Below are 22,833 nucleotides of genomic sequence, written 5' to 3' on the forward strand. Positions count from 1 at the left end.
CTTGGTACTTTAGTGACGTGCGGTAATGATGTTACCCGCGAGGTGAAAAGGCGTATTGCAGCCGCGAACAGGGCTTTCTATGGGTTGCGTAGCCAGCTGAAGTCCCGCAGCTTGCGTACGAAAACGAAATTCGCGCTGTACAAGACGTTGATTCTGTCGGTAGCCCTTTATGGTCACGAATCGTGGGCATTGAAAGAGGCTGATCGGAGAGCTTTCGGTGTCTTCGAGCGTAAAGTACTGCGAACAATACTCGGCGGTAAACTGGAAAATGGCATCTGGCGGCGTCCCATGAATCACGAGTTGTACCAAGTATATAACGGCATGAAAATTGTGAAGCTTATAAAACACGGCAGGCTACATTGGGCTGGGCATGTGGCACGGATGCCGGAAGAGCGTCAAGCAAAGTCAATATTCAGCAGGGAACCCGGAAGAGGACGTCGGCTTCAGAGTAGGCCAAGCACGCGTTGGCTTTGTGCAGTTGAGGAGGTCATTAGGTCCTTGAACGCCCAAGGCGACTAGAAGCGATTGGCACAGGACCGAGACCAATGGAGACGGTTACTTCGTTCGGCGCAGATTTGAATTCAACGAGTCGTCGCGCATCAGGTACTCAGGTAGGTACTTTAACGATTCACCTGGTCCTCGAAGGCCCTCGTCTATCGTATGCAGATGATCTTAAAATCTATATCCAGATCCATTCTATCGATGACTGTAACTTCCTTCAATTCCAGCTCTAAGCGTTTGCTAACTGGTGCAACTTGAACCGAATGGAGGTCAACCCCGCGAAGTGTTCAGTTATCACCTTCTCTCGCAAGAAGGAACCGATCATGTTCAATGATGTACTTCAGGAAAAAACTATCAGCCGTGTAAAGCACGTAAAAGACTTGGAAGTTATTCTGGATTCCCAGTTAACGTATAAGCAACACATCTCGTTCATTGTCGACAAGGCGTCAAGATCTTTGGGATTCATTTTCAGGATGGCAAAGAATTTTTCCGATATATATTGTCTCAAATCGCTCTAGTGTTCCCTGGTGCGGTCCATCCTGCAATATTGCTCTGCAGTATGGAACCCAAGATATAACAATGGTGCTGAAAGAGTTGAGTCCGTTCAGCGTCGATTTCTTCGATTTGCTCTGAGAAAGCTGCCTTGGAGAAACCCTTTTCGTCTACCCAGTTATGAAAGTCGATGTCAACTGATTGATCTGGAGCTTCTACGTACTCGGAGAGACACTTCGCGGGCCCTGCTCATCGCGGATAGTTTACAGGGTAGAATTGATTGTTCTAAAATCCTGGAGAAGATCAACGTGAACGTCCAACCCCGAGCGCTGCGAAATAACGCTATGTTAAGATTGCCTCAGCATCGCACTAACTATAGCATGAACGGTGCTATAGACGGCCTTCAACGTGTGTTCAATCGAGTTTCTTCAGTGTTCGATTTCAACCTGACACGAGAGATGCTACGCCGGCGTTTTCCCGAATTTTCTCTCTGACGCAGTAAACCGTTAAATGACTATGTATTTTATTGTATTGTGTGTTTTAGTAAGCTGGACTATGTATTTTAATGTTATTCACTTAAACATCATTGGGGCAACACTAAGCCTGTTGATGTAAATTAATAAATAAATAAAATCTGCTCTGAGGAACACAACTTTCGAAAATAAGAAATCTATTCCAGCGCTTTAAGAAGGTGGTCAATATTTGATCACAAATACGGAAAAACCTCAGAAACTTGCTTAGAAATTCAAGAGTTTCCATAATTTCAGTTTGGGTCTTATAAGTCTTATTGAGAATCAAGTTGCTTAGGATAATCTGAAGATTTTTTTTTTTTTTTTTTTTTTTTTTTTTTTTTTTTTTTTTTTTTAACTCTTTATTTGTTCCAAATTCAAAATAAATTACATTTCATTTTTAACCTAGGTGCTCCAGTTACTACAGTAACTTACCAGCCTTAATTGTTATGATATATATCTAAGTGTTTTTACATTGTTCCTGTCTTGGCAATTCAGTATTTTAAACAGGTTTTTTAAACCTGCATGTCAGTATAACAATTGATAGCTTAAAACTAAATAACTAAAACTAAATCTTATCTAAGTATAAAGGGAATTAATCGTTGCAATTGAGGATTGTAACGATTTTTGCCGGAAATTATTAATTATTTTGTTGGACATTTGTGCTAAAGTCTCAACATTCGAAATTCTATGTACTTCGGTAGTACTGTACCAGGGAGGCAACTTCAAAATCATCTTCAGAATTTTGTTCTGAATCCTTTGAAGTGCTTTTTTCCTGGTAGTGCAACAACTAGACCATATTGGCACAGCGTAAAGCATGGCCGGTCTAAAAACTTGTTTAAATATTAGAAGTTTATTCGTCAGGCAAAGTTTGGATTTCCTGTTTATAAGAGGATACAAACATTTTATATATTTGTTACATTTGGCTTGAATGCCCTCAATGTGATCTTTAAAAGTTAATTTTTGGTCAAGTATTAATCCAAGATATTTCACTTGGTTTGACCAGGAAATTGGAACTCCGTTCATAGTGACTATGTGACTATTACTAGGTTTCAAAAAGGAAGCCCTGGGCTTATGTGGAAATATTATAAGTTGAGTTTTGGAAGCGTTGGGAGAAATCTTCCATTTTTGTAAATAAGAAGAGAAAATATCTAAACTTTTCTGAAGTCTGCTGCAAATAACACGAAGACTTCTTCCTTTAGCGGAAATGCCTGTGTCATCAGCGAACAAAGATTTGTGGCAAACCTGAGGCAAATCAGGGAGGTCCGAAGTGAAAATGTTATACAATATAGGCCCAAGAATGCTACCCTGAGGAACTCCTTCTCTAACAGGTAGTCGATTAGATTTGGAATTTTGATAATTTACCTGCAGAGTTCTGTCAGTTAAATAATTTTGAACTAATTTCATAATGTAAAGTGGAAAATTAAACTTTTTCAATTTAGCAATCAAACCTTCATGCCCAACACTGTCGTATGCTTTTTCTATGTCTAGAAGAGCAACTCCAGTTGAGTGGCCTTCAGATTTGTTTGAACGAATTAAATTGGTAACTCTCAAGAGTTGATGAGTAGTTGAATGCCCATGGCGAAATCCAAACTGCTCATCTGCAAAAATTGAGTTCGTATTGATGTGAAGCATCATTCTATTCAAAATTATTTTTTCAAAAAGTTTACTTATTGAAGAAAGCAAACTTATTGGACGGTAGCTAGAAGCTTCAGCTGGATTTTTATCCGGCTTCAAAATTGGAACAACTTTAGCATTTTTCCATTTATCAGGAAAGTATGCCAAATGGAAACATCTGTTAAATAATTTTACCAGGAAAGACAAGGTACTCTCTGGGAGTTTTTTGATGAGGATATAGAAAATTCCATCATCACCTGGAGCTTTCATATTTTGAATTTTTTTAGTTATAGACCTTACTTCGTCCAAATCAGTCCCCCAGGAATCATCAAAAATATTTTCCCGAGAGAAAATATTCCGAAAATCCCGAGCAACCTGATTCTCAATAGGACTAGTAAGACCCAAACTGAAATTATGGGAACTCTCGAATTGCTTAGCAAGTTTCTGAGCTTTTTCCAAATTTGTGATCAAAATTTTACCACCTTCTTTAAGCGCTGGAATTGGCTTTTGAGGTTTTTTCAAAATTTTTGTGAGTTTCCAAAAGGGTTTGGAACTCGGGTCTAATTTAGAAACATTATTTTCAAAAGTTTTGTTCCTCAGGGCAGAGAATCGTTTTTTAATTTGTTTTTGCAAATCCCGCCAGATAACTTTCATGGCAGGATCGCGTGTGCTTTGAAATTGTCTCCTACGGACATTTTTAAGACGGATCAAGAGCTGAAGATCATCGTCTATTATAATTGAATCGAATTTAACCTCGCATTTTGGTACTGAGGCAGCTCTTGCTTCAACTATAGAAGTAGTCAGAGATTCAAGAGCATAATTAATTTCATCTTTGGTTTGCAAAGGAATGTTTGGATCGAAGTTATATTCCATAAATGTTCGATATTGCTCCCAATCAGCCCTATGGTAATTGAAAGTAAAGCTGTTGGGATTAGAAATTATTTCTTGGGATATTTCAAAAGTTACTGGAAGGTGATCAGAACCGAAGTCAGCATGGGTAACCAATTGGCTACAAAGATGACATGAATCAGTTAAGACCAAATCAATAGTTGAGGGATTTCTTGCAGAAGAAAAGCATGTTGGGCTGTTTGGATATTGAATAGTGTAATAACCTGCAGAACAATCATCAAACAGAATATTACCATTGGAATTGCTTTGAGCATTATTCCATGAGCGGTGTTTTGCATTAAAATCACCAATAATGAAGAATTTAGACCTATGACGGGTAAGTTTCTGGAGGTCACCCTTGAGAAAATTCTTTTGCTGGCCTACGCATTGGAATGGCAAATAGGCAGCTATAAACGTAAGTTGTCCAAATTTTGTTTCAACAGAAACTCCCAAAGTTTCAAAAACTTTGGTTTCAAATGAAGAAAGAATTTTATGTTTGATTCGTCTATGAATAATGATGGCAACGCCACCACAGGGTCCATCAAGACGATCATTTCTATAAATCAAGTAATTTGCGTCCTTCTTAACCTTATGGTCAGGTTTAAGGAACGTTTCAGTTATAACAGCAATATGCACGTTATGAACTCTCAAAAAATTAAATAGCTCGTCTTCATTATCTTTAAGAGATCGAGCATTCCAATTTAAAATGTTTAATGCTTTAAAATCCATTACTGAATTTTAAAGTCATGACAATATTATTAGCAAATTTTACTCCAGTTTGAATAGCATCAAACATGGAGTTAGATTTAAGCATATCAGAAATCATGTCAATTAATGAATTCTGTAAAAATTCCATTTTAGGAGCAGTAATGCTTCCTAAGTCAAAATTGTCAAAATTTCCGTTAGAACGTTGGTTAGTATTTTGATTTCTACCCGCTGCAATAGCAGCATAGGTAGCTCCATTAACTCGCTGAACATTGTTAGCAGCGAGGGGACTAGGTACAGATGAAACATTTGAAGCAGGGGAGATATTTGTACCTACGGGTACGAATGTAGAATTTGTTCCTCGCTGACCGTTGTTAACAGCAGAGGAATTTGTACCTGGTCGGAAACGTGGAGCGTTTCCTACCTGACGGTTAGAACGAGATTGTAGGATCGCTTTGCGAGTCTTACATTCCCAAAAATTGGATTTGTGGTTTTCACCACAATTTGAACATTTAAATTTTTTAGGATCTTCCTTCACAGGACAGTCGTCCTTTGCGTGAGAGGAATCACCACAATTCATGCATTTAGCTGGCATGTAGCAATTTTTAGTTCCGTGACCCCATCCCTGGCACTTACGGCACTGAGTGAGGTTTTGGAAATTTCCTCCAGTCTTCCTGAAGTGTTCCCACTTCACTCGGACATGGAGCATAAGGCTAGCTTTTTCTAAGGCCTTAAGGTTGTTTAGTTCACTAGACTTGAAGTGAACTAAATAAAAATCATTAGAAATCCCGTTGCGCGAATCGCCAGGACGGGATTTCATTTTCATTTTGATTACTTGGAGTGGCACAACTCCAAGTAATTTTGCCAGTTCATCTTTGATCTGATCCAGGGATTCACCACTGGGCAGTCCTTTCATGACAACCTTGAACACACGTTCAGTTTTGGTGTCGTAAGTAAAAAAATTGTGCTTCTTCTCAGTAAGATACTTGAGAAGACATTTAAATCCGTCCAAGGTTTCAGCCAATACACGGCATTCACCCCGACGTCCAATTTGTAGTGAAAACTTAACTTTCACGAAATTCAAAAGTTCCATGCGAAGAGCATGGAAATCGGAAGTGGTTATCACAATAGGAGGAATCTTTTCCTTCTTGGCATTAAGCCGGGAAAGTTTACTAGAATTTTTCTTGGATGATGGATCATTCTCATCATCTGTGAGCAAATCAAATTGATTACTCAAATTAATTTCATCAGAAGGGGGGTCAAGAGTTTGCCCCTTTCTTTTGCGTTTAGGCGCCATGGCGGCAGTAAATTTTTATTCAAATCGACTTCCAAGCAGATTACTATAAGAATCTGAAGGATCGAAGAGGAATTTTCCAAATCGATATCCAAGAAGGATTACCACGGATAGGGTCCAAACAAGGATCGAAGAGGAATAAGAGGAGTTGAACAAAGTAGAAAATTTTTACAGGTTGAGCACTGAAAAGTGCTGTTTAAATTTGTTGTAGCTTTAGGTAGTAGTAACACTTCCTTAAGCAAAAAGCAAATAGATCCGCACGGCAAGAGAGCACGATGCGGACTGAAGATTTTCTTTCGTGAAAATAAGGTTGAATAAGTTTCAAAATATGAAAGCTCCAGGTGATGATGGAATTTTCTATATCCTTAAAAAAAATCTCCCAGAGAGTACCTTGTCTTCCTTGGTAGAAATATTTAACAGATGTTTCCATTTGGCATACTTTCCTGATAAATGGAAAAATGCTTTAGTTGTTACAATTTTGAAGGCGGATAAAAATCCAGATGAAGCTTCTAGCTACCGGCCAATAAGTTTGCTTTCTCCAATAAGTAAACTTTTTGTAAAGATAATTTTGAATAGAATGATGCTTCACATCAATACGATCTCAAGTTTTGCAGATGAGCAGTTTGGACTTCACCGTGGGCATTCAACTACTCATCAACACTTAAGAGGTATCAATTATTTTTTTTTCAAACAAATCTCAAGGCTGCTCAACTGGAGTTGCTCATCTTAACATAGAATAAGTATTCAACAGTGCTTCGAATGAAGGTTTGATTGCCATGTTGAAAAAGTTTAATTATCCACTCTACATTATGAAATTAGTTCAAAACTGTTTAACTTACAGGACTCGAAAATTCGAAATCTGTTAGAGCAAGGGCTCCTTAGGGTAGCATTCTCGGACCGATATTGTTTATCATTTTAATTTTGGACATTCCTGATTTGCTTCAGCGTTGCCACAAATCTTTGTTTGCAGATAACTTAGGCAATTGTTAAATCAGGCACATTTTAAACACATTTACATATATATCATAACAATTAAGGATGGTAAGCAGCTGGAGAACTAAGGTTAAAATGAAATGTAATTTCATTTGAATTTGGAACACATAAAGAGTTTAAAAAAACTATAAGACGGCCCTATCACTCGAATGCGTAGGTTCGTAGATTTGTGACTTAGGTGTTATTTTGGACAGCAAATTGAAATTCACTGTCCTAGTATATATTCGACGCCATTCAGCATTCATCACCGACGTTTATGCTTTGAAGTCTTTATTTTGCTCATTGGTACGAAGCATACTTGAATACACCGCGCCTGCATGGATATCGTATCAATCTAAACAAATCAGAAAATTGAAGCAAGTTAAGAAATATTTCAATCGATTCTCCGTCATGTATCATGGAACGATGAAACACACCTGCTGCTTTTTACCTCACATTGCTTATTACTTCACTTGGACATGCTGTCTGTCATACGCTTAAAACTGCAGCGTATCTTCATTTTCGACATTCTGACGGATCGTATCGATTGCCCTGCTTGCGTCAGCTTATCAACTTCAACGATACATCTCGGTCTCTTCCAACTCAAGATGCGCTTTACGTACCTCATCATAGAAAAAGCTATGGACCCAGCAACTCTCTGAGTACATGTATACGTACTTTTAACGCTGTTTATGATCAGTTTAATTTTAACATTAGAAAAATGAGTTTGGTATAGAATAAGAAATTTAGATTAAGTTGCAGTCTGAACGAATACATCGAAGACGAAGGAATAATGCTCATATGTAAGATTGTTACAGCAACTTTGTTTAATAATCGCACCTGCAACATGTTGCTGAAAAAGAGAATCGAAAGCCCTGCAGTTAAGTAGATCTTTATTAACAAAACAAATCCTAACGGAGGAGTCCCCATGAGTTCTTCCTTCATTTATAGCACCATACTTCCAACATTTCTGATCATTGGCAATCTTCTAACATCACTTAATGAAGCTTATCAGCCACAATATCCAGAGCCAGTGCACTGATTGCTTCATGCCACGCCCGTTTCCACTTATACTTGGCATCAACCTTTTCATCCTGATTCATGGCACTGTACTCGATCGAATTCAGTGCCAGCTGCTTCAACAGTCTCAAATCTTGATGGGCCGAAGCGATCCCGGTGAAAGCCACGTAGAAATCGTGGCTCAGTGGAGTAGCCCGCCAAAAGGATGGATCGTCCGAGGAAACCACCACCGGATAGTTGTCTGAGAAGAGCAGGGCCGCCGGATGGTTCCGTTGATCTTGGACCAGCTTGAGCACCTGGTTGGAGATTGGATTGATTTCAATGCAAATCTGTCGGCGCTTGATCTCCTTCAGTACGTTGGGATGCTTGAGGACGGCAAATCCGTGACCGATTCGTTTGGTGCCCAGCAGAACAGCATCGATCTTAAATTGTAAAATACAGATCGTGAAAGATGGTTGTAAGAGATAGAGGACGTGGACTTACCAAGTTCTCATCGGTCTTCATACCGAACCAGTTGGTTTCTCCGGCGTGGAAAAAGAAGTTGATGGACTCTGGCAGTTCCAACAGGGCTGGAGCAAACTCAAGCAATGCCCTACCCGGATCTTCCTGCCCGACCAGATCGAACCCAGCTAGAAACCGTGGAAATTTCGAATGCAGTTGCCTAGTAGTTTTCAAGATGCTCAGAAAATCTGAATCGGCCATGAAGCGCACTGGAGCGTAGATGAACTTGACGCCAATAAATTTCGGATGAGTCTGCTTGAATAATTCCGTGTCATCGTAGTACATCTGAACAATTTCTTCTGAGGAATAAATTGTCCCATCCAAGTCGTAAACCGGCGGTAGTACTCCTCTGAATTCCAGGTAGTGCACGTGATCGTCGTAAAACTGTTGCAATGAATCGCGATAATATTGTCTCCAGACCGGCTCGTATGTAATTAATGGCTCTAAGCACATGAAGAGGTTTTGGAATTTGCTCCATACATTATCCAAACTCTTGTAGGCATTCAATGGATCTGCATTGTATAGACTAAATAACTCGGTGACATTGGCATCGTAAACCTTGTCCGTCATTCTTTTTCGAATCTCAGATACCAGCGACCAATCATCGCCGGGTTTCTCTTTAGAAAATTTGAACATAGGTCCAGGAATCTTTCCAAACTCACCATTCTGCCAGAGGTTCTCGCGATAGGTGGCATTCACTATCAGTTCAACACTGCCGAGAGCCGTGTCATGAGCATGCAGAACACCTCCCTTTGGAAGTCGTTGGATGATATGAAACAGTTTGGAAGTTTCGAAGCGATCCAACATTTCGAAGAAGTGTCTTGCCGGGATGAAATTGTAGCTATCGTTGAAGCCCTCGGCAAGCTCCTGCTGCTTCAAATGCATGATATATTTGTTGACGGTCTGTTCGTCATCGGTCAGGGTCAGGTTGGCTCCGAGGAAGCGATGCTCTTCCGACAGAATAAAGGTCTTCCGTTGCCGTTTGTATTCTTCGAATGTTGGATGTTTGTTGGCGAGCTCCCGTTTTGCTAAAGGTGCATTGGAGGAAATTATGTGTTTTCCAGCGGAAACATTCAGGAATGCTATGCCGATCAAAATAAGCACGGGAAACTTCATGTTTGCTTTAGATGGTTTAAGATCTGTTGAAAGAAAGCTCGTTGGATGGTTTAATCCATTCACGTGATTGTTTTTATCTCGTTTTCAGAGTGTCTGTAATGGGAAAAGACAAACCATATATTTCTAATAAGTAAATGAAATAAAATCTGTATTTTCGGTTTTGAAATGAGGCGCAAATCAAATCTCTTTGATTATTTCCAACACCACACCGGTACAACAGGTCGCTCTTGTCGGTTGTTGATAAAGAATGTAGTAAACATTGGCAATCGTCAATGGCTTTAAATAGGTTTTACAATTCACTACCTTCCAGAACAGCACACATCGTCTTTGCAAACACGGGCGATGTCAGGAAAAATCAATTGAGTAAACGACACGTGTTTTGTTAGCTTCATTATTTACTGCCAGAACTACTGAAGTCAAAATGAAGGTTAAATAAATCAGAAATCTTTCATGACTTATTATGCATATGGGAAAATTTGCAGAATCCCTTTTAAAGCAGCATTGAGTAATGCTTCTATAATGTTCGTTTAATTGCATTTCATATTGCATGCTTAGTTAATTAAATTCGTCAAATACATTATTTCACTGTGGCAAACTCCCTGCTGAAATACATGCTAAAATTACGCATTTTCTGTTTGCTTATGCAAATGCAAATTTGACCCTCCGTTAATACTGCCTGACTCCATCACTGTGAACTCAATCATATGCGACCTAAATAAACAATCCTGGAGCAACGAATTTCATTAAACTCATCGCCCGTAATCTGAGCACCGCGCCAAGCATCGTTCCAGCTATTACATCCGCATCATTCACCAGCACAGTCAGAGATGTGATTTGAACATCTGAAAACTCGATATGCACGCATGTTCGCACTCGCAGCTAATTCGCTGTATCTGAACCTGCTAATGAAGTCGACCACCTATAGAAAATCTACCTTTTCACTGTTGTTCTGATAGTTTCACCGCACTCTCGCTCCAGGATTTCAATAAATCAATGACTGAAAACGAATTGAACTTTGATCTCAACGAAGACACAACAGTCTCTTCACAACGCATTCGCTGATTAGCTGTATGAACCGTGCAGCAACTTTCGCCAGCCAACGACGGTCAAACATATATGCTCGCGATGACCTTATTATTTTAACGATATGTTCTGTATCGGAAACCACAGGCTCGTATCGAACCTAGCTGGGAAACAACTGGAAGCGTACCTATGATGTTCTATTTCGCTATTCTCTACTCTGACTGTCTGCGATGCTCCGCGAAATGTACGTTTGACTGCACTCTATAATACACAACCGGGTCTAACGGAATAGTTCACTCGTTCACTCTCATGTGCTCACTCCACATGTGTCACTACTTGCACCAGCGACGACGGCTCATTTATTGCAAAGCCCTAGCGCAGCGCCGATGCTGGGTACAACGCTTTTAAAGCGCGTTGAGAAGTTAACAGGCGACAGATCGGTGTTCTTTATCAATCAACTCAGGACAGACGATGGCGAGAAGTGACGTGCTTTAAGCTGGAAGCGATGATCTGTTGCATCAGAATATAATCAATCACTGAAAATAATCCACATGTCAGTGCCATATCAAATGCTGCACTTTTTTCGAGCGAACGCGCCGCTGAGATTTCTTCTTTCAAAATGCGTAAAAATTATGAGACATGCGAAAATCATTCGATTGAAATATGAATTCTCTATTGTTGAGTGTGATATTGACGTGTGCACCGCATGATGCTTTCGTGTAGACTATTCGCGTTCAGTGATATGAACGGTGCTGACGGGGACGGTCCGGTATGTATAAGGTTTCGAGAGGAAAAGTTTTCATGAATTAAGGTGCAATGGAATAATAGTATGACAATACATTTAGTTCAATGAAGAATTATTAAAAGAATGTATCTAGAATAGAATCACACTGACAATCTAGCGTGCAACAAGTAAATGGAAAGAAGACGAGCCTCCAAGAACTTGCATCATGCATCACTCACGGGCAAAAGCGAGGCCTTGACTCAAGGGGCCTCCCTTAGCTCAGTCGGTAAAGGCGCAGCTGCAAAGCAAGACCACGCTGGAGATATCTGGGTTCGATTCCCGGTCGGATTGGAAAATTTCTCGACTTCCTTCCAAAAATAGTTCAGGTATCGAAAACTCTCAAATGATAACTGTGAAAGTGAATCTAGAACACTAAGTTGAGAGCACGCAATAAGCTAATATGTGGTAAGCAATAAGCTTGAAATTCAAAGAAGAAGAAAAGAAGATGCCTTGTCTCAGCAATGTCGTTGAACTGATTGTGTTGATTGATTGCACTGGACCACTTATGTTACAGCAGCTGACAAAGAATACGACCGGTGACCGAATGTAGTGGGACAGATAAATATAGTTCGTTGGACATGATACGACTTGAACAAGAAAAACCTGAATTTATCCACCTGTACACTATGGGGATTCAGGTGGATAATAAGAAGAAGACTGAATTTCTCCGATACGTGGTTCGTGTTCGTTCATCGGTTGAAGACTATTCAACGGAAAAAAAAACCCAGGTAGTCAGTTCTCCAAACCATATCCGTATGCGTGATAATATTTGCACCATTCCTGAAGGGGTTAAAGTGAGTAATGAGGTGTATATCGACATTCTTATTAAGTATGTCCTTCCGTGGAGCTGAATGTGGTCTTTCAGAATGACCACACCTCAAACCGCACGAAAAATAGGTTGAAGGAACATCTGCCGTTCTGGTTGAAAAATATGTGTTTGCCATCCAGCCCCTGATCTTAACACCTTGGATTATTCTGTGTGGCACGTCATGAAGGTCGAGGCCTGCTTGAGCCGCCACTCCAGTATAGCAAGCCTCAGACAAATATTAAGTATTTCGTGCAAACTTCTTCAGATTCTAGTCTAAGTCTATGAATAGACACCAGTGCTGATAAAAATCATTCCTTCTACATTCAACTTAGCTGAAAATAAAGACAACCTTAAAAGATAGACCAACTACCTGCAAGAATTTGAATTTTGACATAAACAAATTCTCTTGATCAAGGCAACCTTCGAGTTTCCATGTCCACATTTGTTTTTTTTTTTTTTTTCATTCGTGGCTGGATGGTTATTATCGCCTGTGTTGTTGTTTATTTAGTTATTTATTTGCACAGAATTCCTAATTATACAAATTTCCACATTTAAGTATTTTGCATGAGCTTTCGTTTTTTTACAATTAAATTCATAAATGTATTCACCGCCAAGGAACGTATGGCCACTTACATATAGTTACACTTGTCATACAAAAGCCAACGAGTTCCCAATACGTTCAGCTAATTCACTCCATTTGACCCGAATACGCTACCTGTTCGTTAGAGTCCGTGGTTAGAATGCGAACCGTTCTCTCGTATAAAAGAGTAACCGAAATTAGATTTGAGCAACAAAGTAGATTGAAATTGCATGATAAGGAAAGAGATGTAGCATTGAATGGTTACAGAGAAAGATGATGAAAATTGTCGTTTGAAAGGTCGTTGAATTACTTCGGTAATTTGACGTACTTCCGGCCACGATGACCGTTGAATTCACACCTATATGAGGGTTATGGAGCTTCTACTCGTTCACTTTGACTTGAACCGTAGAAGAGGTGGGAGTGCGAGTAGATAGTACTTAATGGCGGTAAGCTCCAACTCGGATTAACTTTCAATACCGTCCCTGTTTGGATGATCTGCAAAATATTTGATTAAAGTCGCGTTGATTCACTCTGATGTGGACATCAAAGCAGCCGGACAATCTTGATCGGGATTTAATCCGAGGATAATACCGGTTGGAGCTTACCACCATAAGCGTACTTTAGTGATACGTGAAGTTAAAAATGTGAGGAGTCTAAAAGACCAAATCTAATCTTACATTTTTGATCCTTTCCCCTAGCCTGTAGAGTGTAAACTGTAGGTTAGAAGTTCCGTGCGGTCCACTTAGGGGTCGTCCAAAATTATGTCACACATTTAGGGGGGGGGGGGTTGAAAACTGTGACGTCCCATACAAAAAAAATTAAGGTCCATACCCAAAATGTGACAAAGGTGGGAGGGGGGTTGAAAATGGGCCAAATTTGCGTGACATAATTAATGGACGGTCCCTTATTGTGTGTGCAAAGTTCGTAGAAAGGTAAGGTGAACAATGTCTTTTGTGTGGAGATGTATCTGAAATGTGTCGACTGCTTTTTGTGATCGTTTCGTGCAGATTGGAGTTTGCAACGCATCGCTTCTAGCGATAGATGGCTTTGCTCGTCACACCGCAATCGAGGAATTAAATCGCGCTCTCTAGACCCCACGCTTCAACGTCAAGGCTCCCGGTTCAAAGGGGAGAATTCGGAAGGGAGACACCCTTTTAACTATTCTCCGGCACAGCGTTGGCCAAATCCTCCAACATCAACCACGTGAACCCACGTACATTATTCGTCTTCGAAGATCCCCTCGTTGACATTTGCGGCACCGGCAGTCGGCGCTAGTTTCAGTACCAATTCGAGGGTTCGATTGGGAATTTCCGCATCATACCAGTCCGGGGTGCAATGTGCAATACCACGACCGTTTGAATAGGCTGCTACTTTGCCGACCTCACTTCGACAAAGGGATGCTTCTGTGCCGACACGGATGAAGCAGCGAAGACAGTGATTACCGTTAGTAAATGAAACGCATGCGAATCTCCACAAACACAAACACATGAGCTCGAAAAAGATTATTAAGTTAGGCTAGCAATCGCTAGAATCAGATCAGGAAACCGCACACTCGATTAGGGAGAGCTATCAAACAAACGAACAATTGGGAAAGGAACAATTTCCATAAATAAAAACATAGGTTAGGAACACAAATAAATCATATAATGATTCCCGTTATTAAGCCCTGAAATAAATGTTGATTCTTAAAGTAAAAGCTTTCCACGTAATGTTATTTTTTTGATGGCTAGATTCTTCACGTTTTGGTTGTTCTATTTTGCGTTATTTTTTTGTAGTATTTTTGTTGTTGTAGTTGAATTTACTCCAGGTTGGACTGCCTGGGAAAACAGTCTCCACACTCACGTGTCAGAATCGGGGGAGGAAATCTGAAAGGGAAAGTTCCTCCAGTGATGACAAATGTGAGTGGGGCTGTTGTGAACGACGGTTAGCATCAACTTTCGCTTAGTAGCGTTGGGATTTCAGTCTGCTGAATCGCTTTCTTCCATTCATAATCCCGCCTGAGGTTGGGTTTCTTGCCGGGCAAATCAAACCTTGACGAGTGATCCTCTCCGGAGGTGGCGCTTAACCCATTCGTTTTAAAGACAGGAAGCGTATTCGGTAGTCAAGATCTCGCAGGCTGCGAGACGTGCGTTACAGTATACTGAAAAATTCAACTGACAATTATTGTCTAAATGAATAAAACTTAAACCTAATAGCTACGGTTAACGGTACGGAAAAGGTCAAGTAACCGATGACGTAACCGATGGTTGGAAATGCTAACATGAAGCTTTAGTGTGATGATTTATTAGCTAGAGAATGATCTTTCTTTAGATCTTTCTTAGAAGAGGGTAGGTGGATAGTTCCGTTAGAGTACGGCAGTATGAAAATTGAATAGAAGTTTAAAATGAGTGAAGGGCCATTAATGCGACAGTTTTTAAAGTCAAACGCACATCTTTTGCCTAACCCGCACGATATATGCGGAGACTTTCTCTAGCTAATAAATTATCACACTAAAGCTTCATGTTAGCATTTCCAACCAATTCTGAAAATCGCTAACTTCGCGTATGAAGTAACATAAAAACACTTTGAATGTAACTGAATAATGTTTATTTTACTGTAAATGGTTTCATTCATCAAAATTCTTTTAAACAGCTTATTAAAATGCCTTTAATAAAACAAACGGTTTAAAACACATAACTGCGCCTGACACTCTATTACATTCAGATGTTGCAGAATATGACAGATAAACTGAATCTCATTTGAGTGTGTCTTTTATCTGATTTCAATTTAAAATTCATTAAATAGCGAACGCTACAATTTAATAAATTGAAAGTAAATTGAATTGTTTCTTAATTATATATTTTAAACTCACATCAAATTTGATCTCTCCCCGTCAGAAGCACCAACTTCATGAAGTCATTGGAGTATGTACTTCGGGAAAATGTTTAAAGTCCCAACATTAGACTTTAACCTTTAGGATCAAGAAACGATTGCAAGCTCCCAGAAGAAAAACAAAGATTTTGGTTAAAATGTTCAGGATTATAATAAAAAAGTTTAAATAATACCTAACTTTAAAAAAGCAGCATTTTGTTATTCAAGATTTTAAGACCTCAAATATTTCAATTCTCAGATCCTGGAACTCTGGATTTTTCAATCTCGGAGTTGGCTTAATTTTAAAGATGCCACTTTAAAATATCAAGATTTTTATTTATGAAAAATATCTTCAATTGTATACCTAGATCAAATTTTAAAATAGATTAGGACTGATGAAGGTTTACAACAATTCCACGAAAAAAAGTACTACCAAAAACAAATTTGCTCTGATTTCACTCGAACCTTGTACAGTCAAGATTCCTATAGTACGGATTCGTTCTTGCCAGATTCCTATAGTACGGTTGCCACTAGGTTCCTATAGGACGGTCGATCCGGCATCAACGAATACACGTGGCATATGTGATTTGAGCTAATTGGGACCAAACACTGATTGTACGGCAATTTGAAGAGATAACTTCCTGATGTATTTGGAGAAGTTGTTCAGCAGATAGTTGGTCACCTTTTGGGAATAGTCAGTTCCCGGTAAATCACAAGACTGGTCTTGTGGAAGATCCGGAACATCCGTGAAAATGGTCATTTTATAAAACTGATCCTAAAGCTCCGCGGTTTTTTTTAAACCACTCAAAGACGTCTTATCAATATGAATTCGGAGTTGTGACCAAAAAAATGGATGCTGGGGACTACGGGATGGCTCATTAAAAGATCTGGAACATTCTTAAACATTCCACTTTTACGGATGTTCCGGATCTTCCGGTGGACCATCCCGTGGTCTTCTGGGTCCATATTCAGATCAAAACTCCAAATTATTTCTGATAAGACATCTATGAGCGGATTCGAAAAAACCGCGGAGCTCTAGGATTAGTTTCATGAATTGACTACTTTTACGGATTTTCCGAGCCTTCCGGAGGTTCAGACTCGTGACTTTCCGGATGCTAAATGTTCCCAAAAGGTGGTAAGTTTTCTGTTTAATAACTTTTCAGAAGAGCATGAGCGAGCATGAGTATGAGCATGATTGACCGCCCACGGTTGCTACTCTGTTATTGCCAGATCAGCTGTAATTACACAGGGAACCAATAGACGATGCTTGGGACTAGCAATCATCCTCAATGTGTAAAAACTGGTGATCTCAAACTAGGCAATACCAGCGCTGGCCGCGCCCGAACGCAGGTCAAGAAAGGAATGGGTAGGAATGTGCTGACGTGACACTCGCTTTGATGGAAGCCGAGAAATCCTCTGCACTTCCACGAGAAGTCACTGGGATGTTGAGTAAAAGGGGAAGGGTTTGCAGCAGGGTTCGTTTTGGTAAACGATAAGCTGAATTGATGTCCGAACGATAGGGAGGGGTTACTGTAAAAATACCTACATAAAAAGGAATGATCTCATCCAAATAACCAAGTGTAGCTGCACCAACTCGTCGATATATAATTAATAAAATATAACAAAATACAAACCACCTCGATTTTAGCCACTAAATTTCTTTATACTCAAGCTATATAAGAATATATAATTGCATGGTATGATTGAACTCAACTTTACCTATTTACTGAATCCACAATTTAAGTAAAGAATCAATTTGCTAAATAATCGAGGATATTTGAGCATACATGAGTTATTAAAACAAGTATCGATGAATAATTCTTGAAATAGCAAAACTCTGCAAATGTAAAACAATTTAAAAACATTGGCCTAATGTATGATGATATTTAATTTATTATTTGGGTAATTCAAATTCTGAAAACCATGGATCACATTATATTATAATAAAATAAAAGATAAATAACAATGATATGCTATTTGATACACTTTCTGGTCGTTCAGGATCTGCAGGACAACTATTTTTTAGAAATGAAAATTGAAGTTATAATGATTTAATGATATTTTAAATATGTGAAATACAATTAATTTACGCAAAATAAACAAGTATTACAAAATACAAATAAGCTCGATTTTAGTTAACTTCAAAACCTTCAACTGATTTCCACTTCTGATATCTTATTGGAATTGAAACAAACACTTTATTATGCACCATGGAATTTCTTCACGCAATATGGAATGCATTTAAGAATATTGACAAACTTTAATAATTTTCATTTTCATTTTGCAGCCTTTGATGGGGCAATGGTAGCGCAAGTCAATCCAAAGCCGAGGATAAACGAAGGGTAATGGTTGAATAGTCTATGTGGACCACTTGAACGCCATGGAAAAGGAAGGGATTGAAGAGGTCAATTTTGGGGGGTTTTAAGGAAATGACACATAGTACTAGATTGGTGCTGCAAAATGTAAAGAAACCGAAAATCCATCTCCCACTGCTTCATCCTTTCACACATATACCAAATTAATATTTAAAGCAACCATCAAAATAAACAGATAATATAAGAAAAGGCTAGTTGCCAGTTGCTTTCAAGGCTAGTTGCCTCCCTAAGCGGACCCCTCGCATCCTTACTCTTTTTTTAATCTTCTTAATTTTATTAGGCTGTCTAAATTTTCTTATTTAAGTTCGTTTGATGATTATGATATCTCATTAGCCTAATTTAATAAATTATTCAAATCTCTAATCTACCTAATCAATAACCCATGCTTTATTAGGTACCTGCACTTTGGCATGTAATCTAAAATTTTACCTGTTTCAAGTTGATTTTGACTTTGAGCTATATTTATTATATATTAGTTCGTCCCAAGTGACACCTTCAAGTGACTAAAATGCTTCACTTTGAAATTAGTTTCCTAGCTGACTTTTAAATGTTATAGGGTTTATGCTCCAACTATGATCACACGCTTCCACTATGTCGTACCACAAAAATACGTATGAGTGAGTATGTCACAATAGAAGCACGCCACAGTGGAAATCCCTAGCCATAGTTCATAGCACTTATCCCAAACCAAAATGAAGCATATATAAGATTAGTTACAATACCATGTACAAAAATGGTGTTTAACATTGTTCCCTGAGTAATGTTTCAATGAAAACAATAATGAAAGCTTGTCACGCAAATAGAAGGAGCACTGTTCGGCACTTTCTGAAATATTTCAATATTATAATTCCCGGGCAAACCCATATGTGTAAACATAAGTAAAATAAGAGTGATTTGCGGAAAACCCCGCCAGTATCTCACCCAACGTCAGTGCCTAAACGTAAGCGTACTACAACGCGGCTTTTTTTTTTTAAAAAGGAGTAACAGGTGTGATAATATGACGCCGGCACCGAGGGTGTAGTGGTAAGCGTGACTGCTTTCTAATACCCCAATGGGTCTGGGTTCAATCCCAGCCGAGGTCGGTGGGATTTTTCTGAGGCATAAAAATCTATGGTCACGTCTTCCTTTGGAAGGGAAGTAAAGCCGTTGGGCCCGGCCCATGTATGTTGTGAATGGGTGCGATATCCTACGCAGGTGTGGAAGCTGCCTTCCTGCACATTCGGTTGCCGTCAATGGATGGCAATCGATGTCCGTCGGTGATTGGCACTAGATTGCGGAACAGAGACCGACGTTTAATAAAGGAAAAGAAGAAGAAGATAATATGACTTCAGACTAGAACTTGCGTTCTCTCATGCAATGGCTGATCAGAGAGGGGAAGCTCAGTAATCCTCATGCTCATGACGCTATTCTGCCACGGCATGAACCAACGATCCCGGACCTTAACCAACCGTCGCCAACGCTCCACTATGAAGCAAAAGATTAGGCCCTAACGGCGCCGGTGGTGTAGTGGTAAGCGTGATTACCTCTCACCCCAGAAGGCCTGGGTTCAATCCCAGTCGGCGCCGCCGGGATGTTCTGAGGCATAACATCTCTGATCACGCCTTCCTTCGGATGGGAAGTAAAGCCGTTGGTCCCCGGTTCATGAGTTGATGGGTCTATAGGTAGGGTCCAGGTGTGGGAGCTGCCTTCCTGGCACGTCGGTAGCATTGGTGCTCAGCACGGAAAACCAGATCGACGGAAAAAAACAAACCAAAAGGAAAAAAAAAAATTAGGCCCGCCCACCAACGCCCAGGTAAAAAACTGGTCAATGGTAGGGAAGAATATTGGTAAACTTTAATAATGAATCAATAGTCAGATAAATCGGGGTTATTTGGACAGTTAACAGTTTTCATGCATTACAATGTTTTTGTATTTTCCTGAACGAAGGCTGCAAATAGTGAATCATTATAATATTAATCTTAAAATGTTCCATCATCGAAGAGCTGAAAATAAACTTAAAGCTTTAAGTCAATGAATCCAGCCTCGCGAACACAATAAGCTCCCTCATCACTCATGTTCCGAATGTGATTAAATAAGTATTTACAAGTGTACAAATAAATATATCAACAAGTAATGTCACTTTCTCTCCTGGAAAGGAAAAATAAAATGGTAAATTGCACTGTCATATAAACGTTAAAAATACATTAGAGAAAATCAAATGATGTTACGTTGCTTCTTCCAGTTGTGTTTTGATTCTGTTTTAAAAAGTTATCATTGAATATAAAATAATAATATAATAGGACCTGGGATTTATTCAACCTCAAACTCCACGGTGGTGCGCTTTACACAAAAATAAGCCTCTACTACCGATGATCTTTTAAACCTTCAGACAAAAAAGCTACGAAAAAGCGCTTATGCCTTGATTAAATTCTACTTTTACGCGACGTTCGTTGTTTCGATTTGCTCCTTACGTACGACGGAAACAGAATCCATAACACTTTCACATTCACATTTCACATTCACATTTACAATAAGCGTTTGTCCCCAATTAGCTCTAATCCCATATGCTACGTGTGTTCGTTAATGTCGGTTCCTATAGTGCGGGCCCTATTAACTGTACTATAGAAATCTTGACTGTATATTTGTTCCTTCACGATGCATTTAAGACCTGTATTTTTTGACGAAGGACTATATCTTTCAGCAACATATTGGGGGAGCAAATTAAAAAAAAAACTAAATCAACCGCGTTACAAAAAAAAAGGTCAGGTTTTCACCACTTATAACTCTGGCAATAGCGGATGGATATTAATTCTAAACAAGCCACTCGATTGGAATGTCGTCTACAAAAAAATCAATTTATCAATTTTTAAAAGGTCACTATTGAAAATTGCACTAATGTGCAACTGTTGCTATAATAATGAAAATTAACACCGATTGACTAAGAAAAGCGCTTTCCCTAACACAGATTTAAAAATCGAATTCATACTGGCCCCACCAAATGGTGTTTATTCAATCACCGCGTGTGGTGAGCAATTTCAAAAAATCAAAAATTGCCGGCATTACGAAAAATGGTCAGGTTTTGACCACATCTAACTCTGACAATAGTGGAGGGATTTTAATTCTAAACAAACCAATTGATTGGAAAATTTTCTACAAATCTGCAAAAATGAACACTTTATTAATTTTAAATTGATCACTATTGAAAATTACCCAAGTGCCCAATTGTTGCAATCACTTTCCCTAACGCAGATTTCAAAATCGAATTTCATCTGCTTTCACTGAACGGTGTTTATTCAATCATCGTGTGTAGTGATATTCAGTCGGTCATCATTAGCAGCAGCAACAGCAGTGATTCCAGCACGTGGCGTTGAACATTGTTCTCCAGTACACAACGAAAGGCTACCCGCAGGCCGAGTCGCTGTGGGCCATCTATGCCAAACGCGTCACCCTCGTTCCAAACAACATACAGCTCGTCAGTCTCATCCGTTTTGAGCTCCCTTATAGCTCAGCATTACTCAACCATCACGACAAAATGGTTCTTTTCAGGACTACCGTAAATTATTATTGTTTAAGAGCTAATTTTAATTGAACGTTCGCTCGCCTTGCTGCCAGCCAAATTTCCTCCAAAGCTCTTTGATAATGTACACAGCAACGAAATTTTTGTGTTCAAATGCGTCAAGTATTGAAGTGGAATGTAAAAATTCTCGCAATGACCGAATACCACATGACCATGTCCCTTAACCAGAAACACTTCGAATTAAGGTGAGTTTTTTTCCAGGACGCTTGAAAAAGTTCAGTAATCTTGAATTTATATTATTGATCACGAATATCTCGCGATTGGAAAAAAATTAGCAAGAAATTCCTCCGATCCATTTTCGCTTTTTTATTATATTTTAAATAAGCCAAACATTCCGTGAGAACGAGGCGTTTCCGTGATGGGAAAAGTGGATTCCCTAACACAGTCACCGAATATTGGTACTGAGCACTGAGCATGCTTAACGGTACCTATCTTTTGCTTTTTAACAAATTTTAAGCCTCTTTTATTAGAGAATTATGCCAAAAAAAATCCTTCTCTTAATAGGAGGAGCTTAAGATTTACATTAAAAAGCATAAACTTAGGTACCGTCAGGTATGCTCAGTTTCTATGATATATGTGTTTTCCCTAATATATATATTTCATTTCCGCACCGCTATCATCTTCAAGAACATCGAGATAAAAATTCCGCAGCATTGTTCTAAACTGCCTTACAAACTTCCAACGCGTAGCCCAGACAACCAGAAGTCGTATAACAATGTTCAGAAAGTATCGTAAATAACTACAGTTTAAGTCTACATCGCATATAAATATGACGCACATCGCATTATGTTTAAGTTAAATCGTATAGAATGCAAATTTCCGACTTATAAACTACGAATCTTTTTTTCATCGTACTGTATCACAAATTAAATCGGATTACATCGCAAGGTTTTTCAAATTGAATTTGTTATTACAGATTGAATCATATATAAGGTAAAAAATAAACTCATTTAAAAAGAAATTAAAATTTGCACGTATATGGCCTCCAATTTTGTAGGTATAGGCCCCTTTTTTTTGCATTCTATACGATTTGTTTGTTTGTATATAGGGTAGAGCACTACTTCGGCTTAATCGCCCATTTTGGGCCTATCGAGCAGAAAACTTCAAATAAATCCATGATTTCAGAGTTAACAAGTCAATTATGCGTTTGGTACGATACTTTAGTTAATAAGCTACGGAACGAAGTTAATGAGAACGCGTGATGTAAAGGTTTGCACCCATTATTCCCAAAAACAAAAAAGC

The 22,833-nt window shown here is 39.0% G+C and overlaps 1 protein-coding gene across 2 annotated transcripts; it reads right to left on the minus strand.

The window, feature by feature from the left end:
• Positions 1–7,840: 7,840 nt before the first annotated feature.
• On the minus strand, positions 7,841–10,998 carry LOC135710819 (adenosine deaminase 2-like). 2 transcript variants are annotated; one of them, XM_065233507.1, is made up of 3 exons: positions 10,826–10,998; positions 8,482–9,708; positions 7,841–8,420 (listed from the first exon to the last, which is right to left on the minus strand). In XM_065233507.1, the coding sequence occupies exons 2-3, from the start codon at positions 9,613–9,615 to the stop codon at positions 7,977–7,979; spliced, it is 1,578 nt and encodes a 525-aa protein (XP_065089579.1). In that variant the 5' UTR covers positions 9,616–9,708; positions 10,826–10,998; the 3' UTR covers positions 7,841–7,976. The 2 variants fall into 2 exon arrangements, with proteins under 2 accessions (XP_065089579.1, XP_065089580.1); XM_065233508.1 differs by lacking the exon at positions 10,826–10,998 and having other exon boundaries at positions 8,482–9,762.
• Between the last annotated feature and the right edge of the window lie 11,835 nt (positions 10,999–22,833).

Source organism: Ochlerotatus camptorhynchus, unplaced genomic scaffold (assembly GCF_037179485.1).
Source record: "Ochlerotatus camptorhynchus isolate MF236.1 unplaced genomic scaffold, CSIRO-AGI_Acam_v1.1 ptg000403l, whole genome shotgun sequence".
Lineage (NCBI taxonomy): Eukaryota > Metazoa > Arthropoda > Insecta > Diptera > Culicidae > Ochlerotatus > Ochlerotatus camptorhynchus.

What these genes read in the sequence shown, in the direction of transcription:
- LOC135710819 (XM_065233507.1), bottom strand. Translation starts at nt 9,615, where the DNA reads ATGAAGTTTCCCGTGCTTATTTTGATCGGCATAGCATTCCTGAATGTT. An exon ending in TGAAGACCGATGAGAACTTG is followed by an intron (nt 8,421 to 8,481) that starts GTAAGTCCACGT and finishes TTACAATTTAAG; the next exon opens with ATCGATGCTGTTCTGCTGGG.